This window comes from Rhinichthys klamathensis, unplaced genomic scaffold (genome assembly GCF_029890125.1).
Source record: "Rhinichthys klamathensis goyatoka isolate OS25496 unplaced genomic scaffold, OSU_Roscu_1.1 h1tg000060l_1, whole genome shotgun sequence".
Classification (NCBI taxonomy): Eukaryota; Metazoa; Chordata; class Actinopteri; order Cypriniformes; family Leuciscidae; genus Rhinichthys; species Rhinichthys klamathensis.
This window is the reverse complement of record NW_026606605.1, coordinates 657,171-675,640: the sequence shown is the minus strand read 5'-3', so window position 1 is coordinate 675,640 and position 18,470 is coordinate 657,171. Positions and strand designations below refer to the sequence as shown.

Genomic DNA, 18,470 nt, shown 5'->3' with positions numbered 1-18,470 from the left:
CTACACTTTTTAAAACGACACAAGTGTTGTTTGCACTGCATCTTAAAATACTCAAAAAAATATGCCAGTACTATTAAAATTTAGTCCAGACAGAATGCAATAACAGGTCCTGCGTGAACAGACCCTAATTTAAAGGCTGGAATACACTACATGACTACACTACCAGATTTTTGCCCTGATTTACAGTCTGGACAAGTTGATGCTAACTGCCAAAAGTCAGAGCCAGTCTGCAGATTTGAGTTGGCAGATTTCACAGAAAATCATGTAGTGTATGATGGTCACAAACTCCGAATTTTTAGCTTCAAAGTTAGATTCCATCCAGTTGGAGGATATCAAAAATGTTTGATATTTTGAGCTGATTTTAGAACACATTGTTTTCAATTGTCACGTGTCTCCTACAGAAGCAGCAAGACACGTGTTTCTGCGTGAGTTTGTTGTGTTCGTAATGATTTGAAAAGTCTGGTAGTGTGTGATCCTCAGACGTTTAGTGTATGATGCCCAGTTTTTCCTATGTAACTATTTACAAAGTCGGCAACTGTATGACGCCTAGTGTTTTTAAAATCTGTTCAAGTTGTGTATTCCAGCCTTAAGACAGACAAACAAACTCAATTGCAGGATGGATTGTCATATCGTTATGGGCCCGGTTCCCCAAAACGTTCTTATCGCTAAGTAGTTCTTAACCTATTCCTTAACCTCTCTCTTAACTTTATGGCATGATTCCCGACACGTTCGTACGCTAAGTATATCTTCTGTAAGTCACACTTTCGTAAGGTTGGTCTGGACCATTCGTAAGCTCTCTCTTAGCGTAAGTCAAACTATGGTATGTTGACAATGTTGTGGCTCAACGATGATTTTATGTTATGGACATTTTAAGACTAATAATAAAATATGTTCGCAATGGATACAGGCCTATTTATAAAGTTGACTTTATTTGGCATCAGAACTAATATGGTGGTAATTAGCCTAGGCTATTTCGTAATGTCATTAAAGCGTTTAAATTGGCAATCACTTTTGATAATTAAAATCTGGCAAACAATTTGGCTCTAAATGGCTAAGATCTATAAATGGGTAAGCATGGTGGTGTCCAGTAAGCGACCAACTATGGTAGCGATCCAACGTGTCCTTGTATTGAATCAAAGACGGCGCCGACCGCGGAGCCGTCCATGTCCATTTTTTTATTCGGCAAAACTTAAGCCCTTTTGACATTTTGCCTGACGTGGCTATATTAAAAAAAAATTCGCCTCCCAAGACAACTCATTATGGAGCTGCTGGACCTTCTCAGACCTGCGCTTGCCAGGCTAACGCGGCGGAATTTTGCTTTAAGCCCTTAAGCCTTTAACCAATGGCAATCAATACCGCATTAAACATTAGTAACTGCAGCTGCTTGCCAATCAATTCTGATTGTAAAGTACCTTACCATTAATATAAAAGTGTAATACATCATTTTTAGAAGTCGTTAAGCCCATGTCAAGAAGCGGCACAAGTGGCACAACGGGATAAGGAGGGTGGATGATTAGCGAGGGATACCCGGTTCGTCTACCCGTCACAGCATATCGTGTGAACATATTACTGACAATTTGATAATTTAATTAAAATAAATGTTACTGGAATAATTTGAGGAATGTTTCATTTGCATAGAAGTTAGAACGTGTTGTCTTTCTTAACGCCGTAATGCACCTTCGCGTGAAGTGGAAAATCGATTCCTGAGCAATCGATGCCAACTAATTCAGCACCTTCACTTGGGACAGCGCCTTTGTAACGTCGAACGTAAGAGGCAGCGTGTTAAGAAGCTTCTTAAGGGACACTTCGGGGAACACACTTAGGGAACATAAACAACTTTGGTAAGAAATATCTTTCGAATCTTCTTAAGAGTGAATCGCGCTAAGAGTGAGCGTTATCGGGGAACCAGGCCTTGTTCAATACATTCTACTGAAGCCACTTTAGGTAATGTTCAATGGTATAGAGATGTAATGCCTACATATTATCATATCATGTAATTGGTTCAAATTAATAGATAGCCCTAGTAATGTGATTTAATATCAAATTAAAAGATATTCACAACAGCTGAAAAGTTTGGGGTCAGTAAGATTTTTGCTCACCAAGGCTACTTTTTTTTTTTTTTTTAATACAGTAAAAGCTGTAATATTGTGAAGTATTAATACAATTTAAAACAATTGTTTTCTATTTCAATATTTATTTAATGTAATTTAGTCTTCTGATAGAACAAATCTGAATTACTGCAGTATTGAATGTCACATGATCCTTCAGAAATCATTCTAATATGCTGATTTGGTGCCCAAGAAACATTTATTATTATATTGAAAATGTTGATTTACTATTTAGTATTTTTGTGAAAAAAAGAAAGAACAGCATTTATTTGAAATAAAAAATTAGTAACAATGCAAACAGCTTTACTTTCACTTTTGATCAATTTAATGCATCCTTGCTGAAAAAAAAAATCTTTCAAAAAGAAAATAATCTTACTGACCCACAACTTTTGAAATGTAATATAAATATATATAAAAATTTTGTTATGTTTTGATATGGCCACCACTTTTCAAAACTTTATTATTATTACATGAATGGCTCATTTTATTATTCCTGTCTGGATAAACAAACTCCACCTTGTGATTTACAAGGTCGCAGGACAAGTTCCGCATTCAACAAGCTTTGTTGTTCCTGGAGCAACATTCCCCAACCTTTCAAATCAGTGGGCTCTGATTGCTTGGTAGGAATGTTGTTCCAGCAACAACAAAGAAAGCTGATCCAAGAACGTGTCCTGCTTGTGTAAATCACAATGAGCATAAAGAAATCAATGTCAAAGACCCTTCTCTTGAGTATGTGCACTAGTAGTGCTGTTTGCTATAGTAGAAAAGATTTTACTCAGCATTCAGTGTGATTTAGTAAAGGGTACCATGTAACAAAGACAGATAGCATGCCACTTTGCCCATTAAACATTACTAATGGATGTGCATTACCTCCGCTCTACTGTGTGGCATCAATTCAGCACGTTCTCACGTCTCCAAATCCATGGCTGCCGGATAAAAAAAAAGAGCCACCCATATTACGCCACCTTCAGTACAAACCCTCTCTGTTGGGAGTCTGCGCCAATCACACTCAGCCTAATCTCATCACTGCTTATTCTGTGGCCAACTGCAGTTGGTGCAGAGAGGCAGTGATAAGCCTCAGGCATTTACTTGAAAAGAAAATGAAAAACTCCCTCTCTTTCTCCCTTCTCTCAGCGCGAACCATCTCTATGGACAGTTTCGTGCCGAGCGAGAGCATTTTGCTCAGAAGGACATTTAATAAAATTCCTGGAAATATGATAAAACCCCACACATGAGAAGCACCTATCTAGCAATTTGGAACTCAAACTAAAGATTACAGACTACCAGCTGAAACAATGTATCTTCCGCAAACCTTTTCCTGACAGCCGCGAGCGAAGGAACTATGTAATCCTCGGCCGAGATTTGGATGCTGGTGTTTCTACTTAACGTTGATTATAAACTGTCACTCTCATTCACCCCAGGAGGAAAACATCAACATGTGGATTATCCTCACCCCAATCTGCACGTTCACAGGCAGATAATCCACCAAAAACACTTCCAATATCCTCTGCCGTCTGATGTACACCGCGCACAGGGCTCATGTGTTGAGTGTTAGCGTTGGGCTGCAGGCAAAAAGCTGTCTGCTAAAACTCTTTTAGACCCTCTTCAGCAGCTCCAAAGATGACAGGCTGTCAGGTTAGGTGATCTGTAACATTTGTGTGTTGCGTATAGGTTTGAATGCTGTAATGAGTATGTGTGTAAGGTGCCTGAGGATCAGGAAAGGAGACCCTTTGAAGCCTAGAGGATGCGAGTGAGAGGGAGGAGAGGAGAGGAGATTTGGAACCGGATATTGCAGGAAGGTGCAGTAAGGAGCTTTCGGGGGAAGCTTTCATCCACACAGAAGCTGTTTCTCCTGCTGTACACACATAAACACAGGCTAAAAGATGCTCTTTTTTATACGGGAGACTGGGGAGTGTTGTAACATATTTTGTTTCAACATCTGTTCCCTAGTGTTTTTGCGCTCTGTGTCTTAAACTGCTTAAAATTATAGTAGTTTAAAAATGTTCAACTTTTAAACTGTGTAAATCAATGTCAAATACAAAGAGTGCTGTTAAAACCTACCCCATCACCAGAATGGGTTGAAACAATAATAATAAAAAAACATGGACATCAGTTTAAATTTTGTTAATCATTTTAATAGTATTCAAATATATAAATCCATAAAAAATACATAGCCTAATATACACAGAATAAAATAGTGTATAAACAATTCTCACTCAGAAATAGCTAGTTATTTTCACAATTACAAAGAAATTTTCAAGTAGAAAATAGTATTTTCTTGTAAAACGTAGTCAACAAATAATTCTTGATTTTTAAATTAAATTAGGCTACTCCAAAAAGATAATTTTTACAGTAATATATATATAGGCATGAGGCTGTAGGTAATCACAGCTTGCTGATATACAGCATATCGCACGGCTACGAGTGTGATATTGCGTTTATACAACAGTTTGACGGCACACCTGAGTAAATAAATAAGAAACAACAACGGAGTGTCTTTAAAAACCATCTTTAGTGCAGAACTACTTCCTTCCGCTACGGATTCAAATAAAGCAATAAGCCCCGTGAAGCCATGACTTACAGTGTAATTAGAACTCCGTTCCGCATTGTGCCTAACAACGCCCCTTAGCTGTTCGAAACTCACTGTAAATCACGGCTTCAAGGGGCTTATTGCTTTTATAAAATGGTTACTCCATAAAAATATTCATTTTAACATTTCTTTTATTCATAAAATAAACACCAGGAACAAAAAATATAACGTTATAACACATTATTCCTCTGCCAATCAATGCAGTTCCAAAGAGGTTGCCAAGCAACACTAGCCTGGCTCCGCCCTCCTACGTACTTCCGCTCAATTTTCATTTTCCTTCAGTACTTCATATACAAATGAAATGTACGAGAGTCTGGTAGGACCAGGCTAAAGCAACACATGCAGCAACAAAGAATCACAAACGGGCAGTAATACTAATGTAATGCGGTCACAGGTGTATGTTTGTTGAGTAATTTACAACGGTTTAGAACGCGGCTCAACCAATCAGAATCACGGACCGGAACTATCCGTTTTATAAAAATCTTTGTTGAACAACAATTTTTAAATCAACAACAATACCCATTATAAAAGACAATAGGAAATAAACACAAGCAAACAAGTACAGGATTCAAGTGAAATATAGCCTAAATATTTTATGAAACTTGATTTTTCCCTTAACCAAAATCGATTTGCTCTGGAACAAGTAATAGATTAATAAGACCATCGCCTGTTTGATATACCCCAAATGAAGTATATCTCATGTTTAACCACTATCAACATAAGAGCCAGCGACAAATTCCCGAAGGAATGGCCGAGATGACGCTGTTCACTGAGAGTCTGCAAAAGCGCCTCAACAGATCGTAAAATAGGCACTAAGATTATTAGTAAATAACTACATTCTCGCCTAAAAAACTCTTAAAGGGATACTCCACCTTTTTTCATATTAAACTATGTTATTCCTTAACTAAGACGAGTTGATACATACCTCTCTCGTCTCAGTGTGTGCACTAAATCGCTCTGTCTTGCAGTGAAACTTTGATAGCACTTAGCTTAGCCTAGTTCATTCATTAGGATTCAAGCAGAGAAGCGACCAACCACCAAACACTACACGAGTAGTGTAACTCGACCAAGAATGGTGACACAAAATAAAACGCTGCGCTTATCTAAGCGTGTAAAATGGATAACTATAATGTATCGCGGAATACCACAGCAAGTGCTTGGGAGCACTTCGACTCGGCGCAGTAATATCATCACTCGTGAAAAATCCTCTCCCCCCGCTCCCTCTCTGGAGTGATGATATTACTGCGCCGAGTACATAGATATATATGCGCCGAGTCGAAGTGCTCCCAAACGCTTGCTATGGTATTCCGCCATACATTATAGTTATCCATTTTACACGCTTAGAAAAGCGCAACGTTTTATTTTGTGTCACCATTCTTGGTCGAGTTACACTACTCGTGTAACTGTATTTAAATAGGGAAAGCGTGGAGGTGGTTGTTCGCTTCTCTGCTTGAATCCTAATGAATGAACTGGGCTAAGCTAAGTGCTATCAAAGTTTCACCGCAAGACAGAGCGATTGAGTGCACACACTGAGACGAGAGAGGTATGTATCAACTCGTCTTAGTTAAGGGAATAACATAGTTTAATATGAAAAAACGGTGGAGTATCCCTTTAAAACAACTACAGTAGGCCAGGCCTAGAACTTATAAAAAATATGGTGGATTTGCTCGACCGCCATGAGAGTCGCAGCAAGCGGAGTGATACAAACGAATATATAGGCCTACTATATATGTACACTATTTATTGATTTTTTTATCATTTATTACATAATTTTAATGCTTGTAAATTTTTGGTGTTGCTTGTATGTCATGTAGTGATATGTAGGCACACTCTCAGAAAAGTCTGTAATAGGACCCAATGTACTGTGTTAATATAAAGAAATTTTCCATATTTACTTTCCACAGGGGTTTTATCTGTATTTTGAATTACGCATTAAGTTATGTGCGTGTTTTAGGATTAAAGGAAATGTCCGACATCTTAAAGGATAATGTCCTGCCAGTGCCTTTTCCGTTTTTCAACAGATTCTTTTTTCTTACAGGGTTAGCTAATTTTGAATTGGTTAAACTGACTGTTACGCATCACTCCCGATCTCACGTTGTGTGTGTGTGTGTGTGATGTCAATATATCTAGTAATAGAACACATCGGTTATATAAGCGCTGTATTTCTAAGCAGTTTTTTTTTTTTTAATCAAAAATGGATATTGACTTGCTGGTAGATGCAGAGAGCCCCTAGCAAATATTCTATTATTGTCTTATCAGATACTCGCAATGCGGCTTCGAGTAATGACTGTAACATCTAAAGTGGCTGTTTACATAACAGAACCGCTATCCCTACCCTCAGGCTTTCAAAAGTTCACGAAGAATTGTACAAATTCCTCCATCTGCTGCAAATGAAGTTTTGTGCAATTATTTGTCTGAGTTTATCCCCTTTTCCCTTTATAACTGTTATCCATTCATTCATTTCAGGCTGCTGACTCACCGCTTTTGGCTGAGAAAGCAGACACCACTTTTTCCTTTTCCATTTTTTTTTTCAAAACACTTTCTGAGTGTGAAGCCACACAGGAATGGTTCATAGAAGGACAAATGAACTGTTTGAGCAGCGTTAAAAAAACAATCTCTTTATCTTCTCCCAGAGCTGCCTCCCACCCCACACCTAAATGCCCTGAGGATAGACCTTACGCTCACACACGTCCCTCAGCTATTTTTTAAACATTACGCAGCCTGCTGCGCTTTTTATAGAAACACAGACATGACTAGGCTTGGACTCCTTCAGATCCGATTGAATCCTTCCTCAGCACACCCCAGTGACTATGGGTTATGAAATATAGATTATCTCCAAAGTTCATATCTGTGTGTCTCTAGCCTGAAATCCAACTCAGCCATGGGAGTCAAGCAGGGGATTCCCTCCAGATTCTTCTCTTAGTCTCCAGTGGAACTGTTCAAAAAAGTTCTCGACACTTCCCCCTAATATTTGCATGCCTCTCTCTCTCTGTGTGATGTATGTGTCACAGGATTGCCATCATTCAGAAATCAATTGAGAATGTCTTTTACAATTGTTTTTGCATAAGATTTGCAAACCAGTAAGTGTATTTCTTAAAACAATTTGTGCGATATAAAGAAAAAGTAAAAAAAAATATATATATATATACACTCACCGGCCACTTTATTAGGTACACCTGTCCAACTGCTCGTTAACACTTAATTTCTAAGCAGCCAATCACATGGCGGCAACTCAGTGCATTTAGGCATGTAGACATGGTCAAGACAATCTCCTGCAGTTCAAACCGAGCATCAGTATGGGGAAGAAAGGTGATTTGAGTGACTTTGAACGTGGCATGATTGTTGGTGCCAGAAGGGCTGGTCTGAGTATTTCAGAAACTGCTAATCTACTGGGATTTTCACGCACAACCATCTCTAGGGTTTACAGAGAATGGTCCGAAAAAGAAAAAACATCCAGTGAGCGGCAGTTCTGTGGGCGGAAATGCCTTGTTGATGCCAGAGGTCAGAGGAGAATGGCCAGACTGGTTCGAGCTGATAGAAGGGCAACAGTGACTGAAATAACCACTCGTTACAACCGAGGTATGCAGCAAAGCATTTGTGAAGCCACAACACGCACAACCTTGAGGCGGATGGGCTACAACAGCAGAAGACTCCACCGGGTACCACTCATCTCCACTACAAATAGGAAAAAGAGGCTACAATTTGCAAGAGCTCACCAAAATTGAACAGTTGAAGACTGGAAAAATGTTGCCTGGTCTGATGAGTCTCGATTTCTGTTGAGACATTCAGATGTTAGAGTCAGAATTTGGCGTAAACAGAATGAGAACATGGAACCATCATGCCTTGTTACCACTGTGCAGGCTGGTGGTGGTGGTGTAATGGTGTGGGGGATGTTTTCCTGGCACACTTTAGGCCCCTTAGTGCCAATTGGGCATCGTTTAAATGCCACGGCCTACCTGAGCATTGTTTCTGACCATGTCCATCCCTTTATGGCCACCATGTACCCATCCTCTGATGGCTACTTCCAGCATGTCACAAAGCTCTAATCATTTCAAATTGGTTTCTTGAACATGACAATGAGTTCACTGTACTAAAATGGCCTCCACAGTCACCAGATCTCAACCCAATAGAGCATCTTTGGGATGTGGTGGAACGGGAGATTCGCATCATGGATGTGCAGCCGACAAATCTGCGGCAACTGTGTGATGCCATCATGTCAATATGGACCAAACTCCCTGAGGAATGCTTCCAGCACCTTGTTGAATCTATGCCACGAAGAATTGAGGCAGTTCTGAAGGCAAAAGGGGGTCCAACCCGTTACTAGCATGGGGTACCTAATAAAGTGGCCGGTGAGTGTATATATATATATATATATACACACACACACACTATATGACGTGTATGTTTGTGTTACATTGTCTTTTTTTGTATATATATACATTATGTATATTTCAAAATGAGCATTACAGTATACAATATTACAGTATAGTGGACAATGTCTGATTACATACCTGTTCTATCAACAAACGTTTGAATGATTGAGGACACGGTTGTCCTCCCAACATTCGACTGTACCTCTCGACCCGCCTCAGCCATTGTTAGGTCATGTTTGAGAACATAATCCACAATAGTGGCCCTTTTTTAATCAGAAACATGTCTACAATCCTGGCCTCTTCTACCTCTTTCACTGTTTTTCCTCTGTTCCTTTCGTTGTCATTCTTCTATTGTTAGCATTTACAACACTAGTTGTACTCGGTCTATATATGCTTGCCAATTAAAGCTTCATGAAATGCTCCTCTGAGTTATTTTACAGAACTGGTTGATCATTGGTTGATCTATTCTAACCCTTTACATTTTCCTTCATTAGTAAAATTCAAAATTCACCTCCGCAATTCATCAATTCAGGACACATTTACAAAAAGAATTCTAATAGAATGCATAGAAAATATTCTTGACAGTTTATGACAACTAATTCAACCATTTTGCATTTAATGACTTATGCAAGGAACTAATGCCCGTTTTGAGGGGTAAGACTATAATTTTTTTTTTTTTTATTCACTGGGGTGTAAAGGAGGGGAAGGGAAAGAAGGGAAAAAATATATATATATATATTGTGTCTACTCTGACATGTTAGTTGTATGATCGCAATATGAATAATGTCACAATAAAAAAAAAATATATATAAAAAAAGACTATTTAACAAAGAACCAGTATAATACATTTTGATCAACATGACATTAGCAATTGATAATGTAGGAAATAGCAGACAATTGTTCATAATCAATTGTATGAAAGTATTAACACATTTGCAATTTGTTCAAAAGAATGAGAAATTGTTTATGATGTGCACAAGTGACTAAATGATATGGAGGTTGAACAACTAGTTTTGAGAATTTCAGTTGTGATCTGAGAAATGCACCAAAGCGACTGAGAAAACTGTCAATTCCAATGCAGGTCTTGAATTTGAGTTTCAATGTAAGGAAGAAGAATTAAAAAGATTTCATATAACACATTTTAACTAAAAAAAGCAACCTTTATCAATTCAAAATGTTTTGAACATGGTTTTGTCAATTTTGCTTGACAAAACCATGTTCGAAAACAAATTTGAAGCAGATATGCAAATATGCCAGACAGACAGATAGAAAGAATTCACACAAAAACAGAAAAAAAAATACTAAATTAAATATTGAGTATGAAGTTGAGAATATCTCACAGAATCTTAGCATTTAAAATTCCTTGAACGTATTCATGTTTTATATATAGGCTCTCACCCAATACAAACCCAAATGAAAAGTAATGTAAAATTTTAAAACACTTCAATGGTTTTTCTCTCAAGCTATTAAATTGCCTTAGGATCTTTTAGACCCCTAAACACAACATGAGGGTAACTCCATGTCTTTTCTTCTCTCGTTCTTTACGCTGGCTGTAAATGCCGTCTCATGCCTCACCTCTTCCTTTCCCTCCTCTTTTTATTGAAGTGAGGAAATAGCTCTCTAGGAAAGGTTTTGTGGCTCTTAAAGATTAATAAAATCAAACCTCTCATCCATGTTTGGTGCACGTCAATGCACACAGTACACACACACACACACGCGCGCACTAAGTGACTGGGGATTATGTGGGTTGTAAAATATACAGGATTGTTCCTCAGGACCAGGGAGCACGGCCAGGCTGCGTGTTTCTAGTGCCATATGTGAACCGGCTGGCTTGGGGTAACACCCAACTGCCTAAAACCGTCAAACTCACAACTCAGCATATTTTACACCATTGACTATACACAGTTAGTTTGTCTAACTATTAGGACACAGCTCAAATTTACAAATGAATCAATTACAATTCAGACATAATGCTGTATTACTGTGGTATCTGTCATAAAATAGCAGTATTTATTACATTTGACACAAAGATGAGTAATCTCAACATTTTACACAAGGAAAAAAAAAAACATTTGGTCACAATTAATTAAACAGAAACAAGAATGCCATGCTAATTTCTCTGTGACAATGTACTGATGTGAAACACTCGGCTGAAAATCTCATGATTGATTATGGAATATTACGGATGTTCGTGCTGAGCTGGCATCATTCATCTCTGACTCATTGACTTTGACTAACAGGAACAGACACATCTGCACGATGAACAAGTGTGCAGTCATCTGTGGTTTGATCGGAGCCATGTTTGCACGGAGATGAAATCCATCGCAACAACATGTGTAATTACTTTCCTCCCTCTCTCTCTGAATGCTTTTGGTATAACTGTCACTCAGCAGAGATTTGAGAGTGAGTCACATCTCTCTTTCCCTCTTTCTGTATCTCTCTCCCTCTGTTTTGCATTGGCTTTCATGTAATTGTACATATGAAATGTTTCATTAGAGTGAAGTTTTGTAAGTTTAAAGTTTAGAGTTCTAATGATGCAGTATTTGGCTTATGACGGTTAAGACATGTGAAGTTGTTGGATGAAGACAGTTTAATCAGTCTGTGGGCTGTTCATTGTTAGAAGCTCAGTTTGTTAGAAGCACCCAGGATGATGATGGCCCAGAATTAGCGCTGCACATGTTTAGTGTTTTCTGCTGCTCGAAATGCCAGGGAACATGTTTAATCTCAGATGCCACACAGATGGGCACCAGACTCCAGTCTGAGATCCTGGCACCAGTCAGCACATCCTCAGCTCTCTCCTCCTCCTCCTTACTTCATATACTCCTCCTATCAATCTACCCTGCTATTTACTTAGCAGATTTTTGGTTTCTCTTGATTGATCTGATCTCTTCTCCCTTTTCTGTTTTGCTTAATTATTTTTAATGAAAGTGCTGACTAAATAAAGTATCAAGATGCTTTAACTTTTAAATTCTATAGACCACTCTTAGGATAATATATTTTTTCTCAGTAACAGGTAATATGTCATATGTTATAATGATGGCAGATTTGATTAGCAATCAAACTTACATTGTTCAGTATTATGTGATTCATGATGTGCTGCTGTCTGAGACATACAGTATATACCTCTATATATAAAAATTACAACCATTCAAAGTTTGGGGTTGTTTGTATATTTTTTAACCCGATCTCACAGCAATTCGTACGTATTTTACGAGGTGGCAAATTCGTATGAATTCATACGACCTCACTTGTACGAATTTGAAAGATTTTTGCTAAATCGTATATTTTTTACGAGTTGCCCAATTCATATGAATTCATATGAATGACCTACCCCTGACCCCGCCCCTAGACCTACCCATCACTGGGGTTTAGACAAATCATACAAATTTGTACAAATGAGGTCGTACCAATTCGTACGAAATGGTCGTGAGATAGCGTTGATTTTTATTTTTATGCTTTATTTTTATGATTTTTATTTTTAAGTATTTTATGCTCACCAAGGCTGCATTTATTTGATAAAAAATACAGTAAAAAGAGTAATTGTTTTTCTTCACCTGCCTCACCTGTTTGGAATATCTTTGTTTTTGTATTTATTAAAGATCCTTGCCTCTCCTCATCCCTGCGCCAGCGTGACAAATTAATTAAATTAAGTGAATCTTTAGTTATCAACATTATATGCCAAGAATAATCTGACTATTTGGGAAAACAAAAACTTAAACTACTTTAACAAAAACAAACAATGGTCAAGCAATGTTTAACCAAGCAAGTTTCTATTCATATAGACCTTATGCACCAGAGAAACGAGGGCGCCGCCATCTTTAGAATATTGTCTTTGAACTTCCGTTTTTGCGGTTGCTCTGTAAATTTCTATGGCATCGCTGTCCAGGAGTAATTAGCTGGTGAAGTTGATTTACTTATTGTAGAGTTAACGAAAGTTATCATGAGCATTGTAATGTTTATGCTAAACATTGTAAAGCATATGTCTTAACAAATGGACCTTGGGAATTTTTTTTAACGAGCCGTTCATTCATGACTAGGCAAGATCGCTGTGAAAATACAGACTGGAAGTCAAAAGACAATGAGCTCAGCGCGGAAAAGGGGCGTGGCTACATAAGGTCTATACAGCGTGCGACACTTTGCTCAAGGTAGTGGCTTTATATACTGTAGGGAAAAAGTTGAATCACTGTTCCAAATATTCTTTCATTTCTGCATTCTTTCCTGCTTCTCCATCTAATGAGCTCGACCCCCTGCTGTTCGAGTTTACCTGTTTATGTGCGTGGTCATACGAGTTGATGTGGTTGTCAAACTCCTGATGTTTATGGTACTGCTTGTCGCATAGTTCACAATAGAAGTTTGCCTTGGAATCCCCCAGGGCTTTTGCAATGGCTTTCTCTTTCTTAGCATAGTCCTAAAACAGAGAGAGAGAGAGAGAGAGAGAGAGAGAGAGAGAGTTAGGCATGTAGATGCTATAATTTAATTAGACAACTACACTTGACAATCATACGGTCCTTTCCATAAAGAAAATAATTGCATATGAATGGTACATAAAATCATTTTGACATTTGTTTTACAGATTGTCTTAGCTTAGCTGAATTTAAACATCAAGACTGTCCATTATAGGCTAAAATTACCTGATGAAACCAAACAACCCAGCCATCAAGTTTCACACCAACAACAGTTCTAAAAAGATGCTTGAATGTTACCATAGCAGGGTAACTATGACAACGCGGTCATGGGGTTCATATTAGTTGCAGGACGAATTAACAAACTGAACTGCTCGCTGTGATAATGATTAGAACTAGAACTAACTATTCTTAACCACTTAAAACTCATTTTAACACAGGAGAAACACAGTGTGAGCCTTGTACGTTTTAACTCCCTCCAAAGCATACGCAGACACAAGTGGTTATCTTGCTACTGGTTTAATTGAAGACTTTTCTCCAAATACACCGCGAAAACTAAACGGTACAAAAAAATACAGAAATGACATCAGCTTGACACAAAGCGAAAGCTATGCGCAAAAACGCATGCAACAGATGTAATGACATTTCACTGACAAAATACAGACAAATAAAACAAAATACCTCGTTGGCTGCATGCTGCGAGAAAGGGAAATAGTCTTTGAATCTTCCTTACGAACGTCCTTTGTAACGAGAATAAAACTTTATCTGAGAATTCATAAATTATGTGCTTGCCGCGGCTTGCTTGCATGAACTATGAATCTGACGTGAAATCGACTCGGTTACTAACGTAACATCGGTTCCCTGAGAGGAGGGAACGAGTATTGCGTAATAGCTTACGCTATGGGAAAACTCCTTTTCTCGAGAAATATTGAAGTCTTTATGTAAAACGCATTGCAGCTGCACAGCATACAGCAATGAGCGAGGCAGCTCGGTCATTGGCTGTGCTGCGGCAACTGCACGAACCAATGACGGGGCGACTCTGAACCCGCTTCCAATGAGCGTGCTTCGCGCCCACGCGCGTCAGAGCCCGCCAAGATGGGCGTGGCCAAGGGCTATATATTGGGCGCCCCGTCGTCTGAGTTCTTTAGGTTCAATCGACTGAAGCAAACTGACCAAGCACAAGCACGGCAGATTACGCAATACTCGTTCCCTCCTCTCAGGGAACCGAGGTTACGTTAGTAACCGAGTCGTTCCCTTTCGAGAGGTTCCTCCTATTGCGTAATAGCTTACGCTATGGGAACGCCATGTAAAACGCCGTGCGTGCTGACTTCGCTCTATTAAGCCGGAGGCAGATGTCTGAGCCTTCGAGCAAAGTAATTATCCAACGAGCCAGCCGAAGGCGGGCTTTATAAAAGGACAACTTGGAACGGCCCGATGGGCGTCCAGAGACACACACAAGCACATTTTTATGTACTGTCATGTATGAAAAATCCTCTACATCAGTCAAAGACGGATTCTATGAGGGAGGAGACAATGCTCGCATGTACACACCCCAGCCTATGCATAGTTAGACCGACATGTAGCCATGGTCAGATCTGCCATTTTCTTAAACTGCTGTTTTTGCATTCTTTTAATTCAGAGACTATGACAAAAGTAGGTGTCCTGGAACTGCTGATTAGATTACCGAGTCACTCACAAAGCCTCTCTGTTGTAATTTGCCACACTAAGCGGATGGTGACTGGACTTGATTGAATTACTGATAGTGATGCGCTCATGAGGTTTCTCTCTGAGTAAGTGGCCTACGGGCCACTATCCACATGTGACTTCCCCCTGGGGTTTTTCGCTTACACACACAGAAGAGAATTGTGAGATTAGACAACTGGCCATTGTAGCAGTTGTTTAAACTTATCAAATTCGAAGCACACACGCTCACACGGGACTGGTCGCGAGTTCACCCCCGTCACCATCGGTCAATGAACTCTGAACATACATACATACGCGTGAACACACACACATACATACTGGACTCGATCACAAATTCACCGCGTGACCAACGCTGGTTGAACTTCTGAACACCCATTTACACACACGGAACACTCTGAACACATGGGATCAAAAATCCCCTTTTTGTAAATGTATAATGTTTTGTGGTTGTGTTTTCATGATTCCCTTGTTACCAAATCTGCATAACTGTAAGTTTATAATATGTAATCAGACTTGATATGTGTTTAATCACGAAAATCATGTATCGTAATCTTACTAACGTATAACTCTATCGTGCGCGATATCGTTGTAATCAGAATAACCAAAGAAGATTGAATCATCAACCCAAAATGTAATATGATGCATGCCTTTATTAATACTAGTTTAGAAGTGCATTTCGAACAAGTTTTATCCACTATGCACATGATCCGGTAGGCGTGTACCACAAGGTTCGCCGACCCGCCTCCGCCCAAACGATTGGACCAGACACGTGAGAAAGGCGTGTCCCGCGCCCCTTCAAAATAGACCGCCACCTTCTCCTCTTTGCAGTCTTTTAGCCAGAGAGAGAAATCCCAAATTTCCTGCAAACTCCAGCCGGAGTTCTGCCTATTCTTCATCGTCGTTTTTCCTACTTTGTTTTAATCTAAGTTTTCTTTTATTTGATCTACCTCCGTTTGATAGTTGACTTCGGTCAGTGTATTCACGAACGAAACAAGCCTAAGATTTATCGTTTCTCGTACGGGCGCAGCTAAAGCAATCGCAAACATCTGCCTCCTACCGGAAGACGCTCCAGACACGCCAGCTACCGACCAGCCTCTGTAACACAGCCGCACGCAAAAGGGGACCGTTTTAAATCAAGTAACGTACGAATCTCAATTAAGTGCTGCTTAAGGTTGTTTAGATTAATGTTAGAATCCTTTGGGTCTCTGTTGCACTGTTTTGAACTGTTCTGTCTCTCTCACTCTCTCTCTCTCTCTCTCTCTCTCTCTCTCTCTCTCTCTCTCTCTCTCTCTCTCTCTCTCTCTCTCTCTCTCTCTCTCTCTCTCTCTCTCTCTCTCTCTCTCTCTCTCTCTCTCTCTCTCTCTCTCTCTCTCTCTCTCTCTCCCTCTCACTCTAACTGTCTCTTTTTAAATACGTCATATTGCAATCCTGTGTTAATTGTTTGTTTTGATATGCATATTATTTACTCCTGCGTGATTTTTAGTAGTCTATATAACCCTTAGTATTGTGTTATTAAATTCCATAATCCTTTGAATCGAATCTGTCTCATTGTCCCATGCTTGAAGTCTCTGTAATATGTCAAAGGTCTGTAAAGTTGTCAAAGCTCTACCTCGGTTAACTATTTTAAACATCTGAAAGTGCCGTATACGAGCAGATACTTCCGTGTGGCCACCGGAAAATATTCACTCGGTATACAGGCAGGTAATCTTGTGATATAAGGAAGTTTTCGGCTCCGGTCCGCAGGACGAACCGGGATGCATGACAAACTAATTTGGAATCACATGTAAATTGACCCTGATAATTAATCTGACTTAACTGAACTAGATATCAATAATTACTACGAGCCATCGTGTTAATTATTCATATATGGTGAGGTTTAGTCCATTCCCTATTTGGGATAATTTAATTTATGTATGCGATTACATATTCATTATCTAATGAATAATATTCTCCATTTGAGCTAATAATTTCCCCAAACAAGTCATTGTTGCTACAGACAGTATGTTAGAGTGCAATGAGGGGACCTGTAGGTTATAAAACCTGATAAATGTGGACGGTGAGGCCCAGCCTGCTGCCGCACAAATATCTTGAATGGGTATCCCACTAGACCACGCCCACGAGGAGGCCATGCCTCTCGTAGAGTGAGCTCTGATGCCCAAGGGGCACTGAAGGCCCTTGGCTTCATAAGCCAGCGCTATAGCATCAACTATCCAGCGCGATATTCTTTGCTTTGAAACAGCCAGACCTTTAGTGCGGCCGCCAAAGCATACAAACAATTGCTCTGTCTGTCTGAACAGGGCAGAACGTTCCAAATATACTCTGAGTGCCCTGACCGGGCAGAGTAAATTAGCGTCGCTTTCGTCTGCTGGAGACGATAGCGCGGCCAAAGATATCACCTGTGCTCTGAAAGGAGTAGAGAGCACCTTAGGAATATACCCGTGTTTTGGCCTGAGGACAACCCTGCTGTCGTTAGGTCCAAACTCCAGGCAGGCAGCGCTTGATGACAGCGCGTGCAGGTCGCCCACTCTCTTGACCGAGGCGAGAGCCAGCAAGAGAGCAGTCTTGAGCGAGAGCTGTTTAAGGTGCACAGTTCGGAGGGTTTCGAACGGGGCACGCTTAAGTGCGTCCAGGACCGTGGCCAGGTCCCAAATCGGCACCGAGGGGGGGAGTGGGGGATTTATCCTCCTGGCACCCCTCAGGAAACGAACAACTAGGTAGTTTTTCCCTAGTGTGCGTCCTTCCACAGGGTCATGTGATGCCGCTATGGCAGCCACATATACTTTGAGCGTGGAGGGGGTGCGGCCTGCCTCCAGCAGCTCTTGTAAGAAAACGAGCATGCTCGGTACTTCGCATGTCTCAGGATTCAGGTTCCTGGATTTACACCAGTCACCTTCCATTTCTGGGCATATAAGCACCTCGTAGAGGGCGCTCGCGCCTCAGTGATGGTTCTCAACACTCCACTGGGGAGGTTCCCGGGAATCCGTTGAGGGGCCACGCATGGAGGGCCCACAGATCGGGGCGGGGATGGAGGATCATCCCGTTGGCCTGCCTGAGGAGATCTAGCCTCAGGGGAATCGGCCATGGGGCAGATTGCATCATCTGCATCAGTTCTGGAAACCACGTCTGGTTCTTCCAGAGTGGGGCTACCAGGAGCACTGCACATTTCTCCTCCCTGATCCGACTGATGACCTGAGGTAGCATCGCGACCGGAGGGAAGGCATACAGCGGGCGGCTCGGCCAGACTTGGGCGAGCGCGTCTGTGCTCTTTGAAAAGAAGAGAGGGCAGTGCGCA

The 18,470-nt window shown here is 40.3% G+C and overlaps 1 protein-coding gene and 1 long non-coding RNA gene across 2 annotated transcripts in view; both read right to left on the bottom strand.

Moving 5' to 3' along the window:
* The window catches only part of LOC130084235 (uncharacterized), a 212,983-nt gene that overhangs the window by 39,307 nt on the left and 155,206 nt on the right, over positions 1-18,470 (bottom strand). The window lies entirely within an intron of this gene.
* Positions 1-18,470, bottom strand: part of LOC130084233 (G patch domain-containing protein 8) — a 135,249-nt gene that overhangs the window by 17,634 nt on the left and 99,145 nt on the right. The window contains exon 2 of the mRNA XM_056249472.1: positions 13,336-13,479. Within this exon, the coding sequence (XP_056105447.1) occupies positions 13,336-13,479 (144 nt within the window). The remainder of the gene's footprint in view (positions 1-13,335; positions 13,480-18,470) is intronic.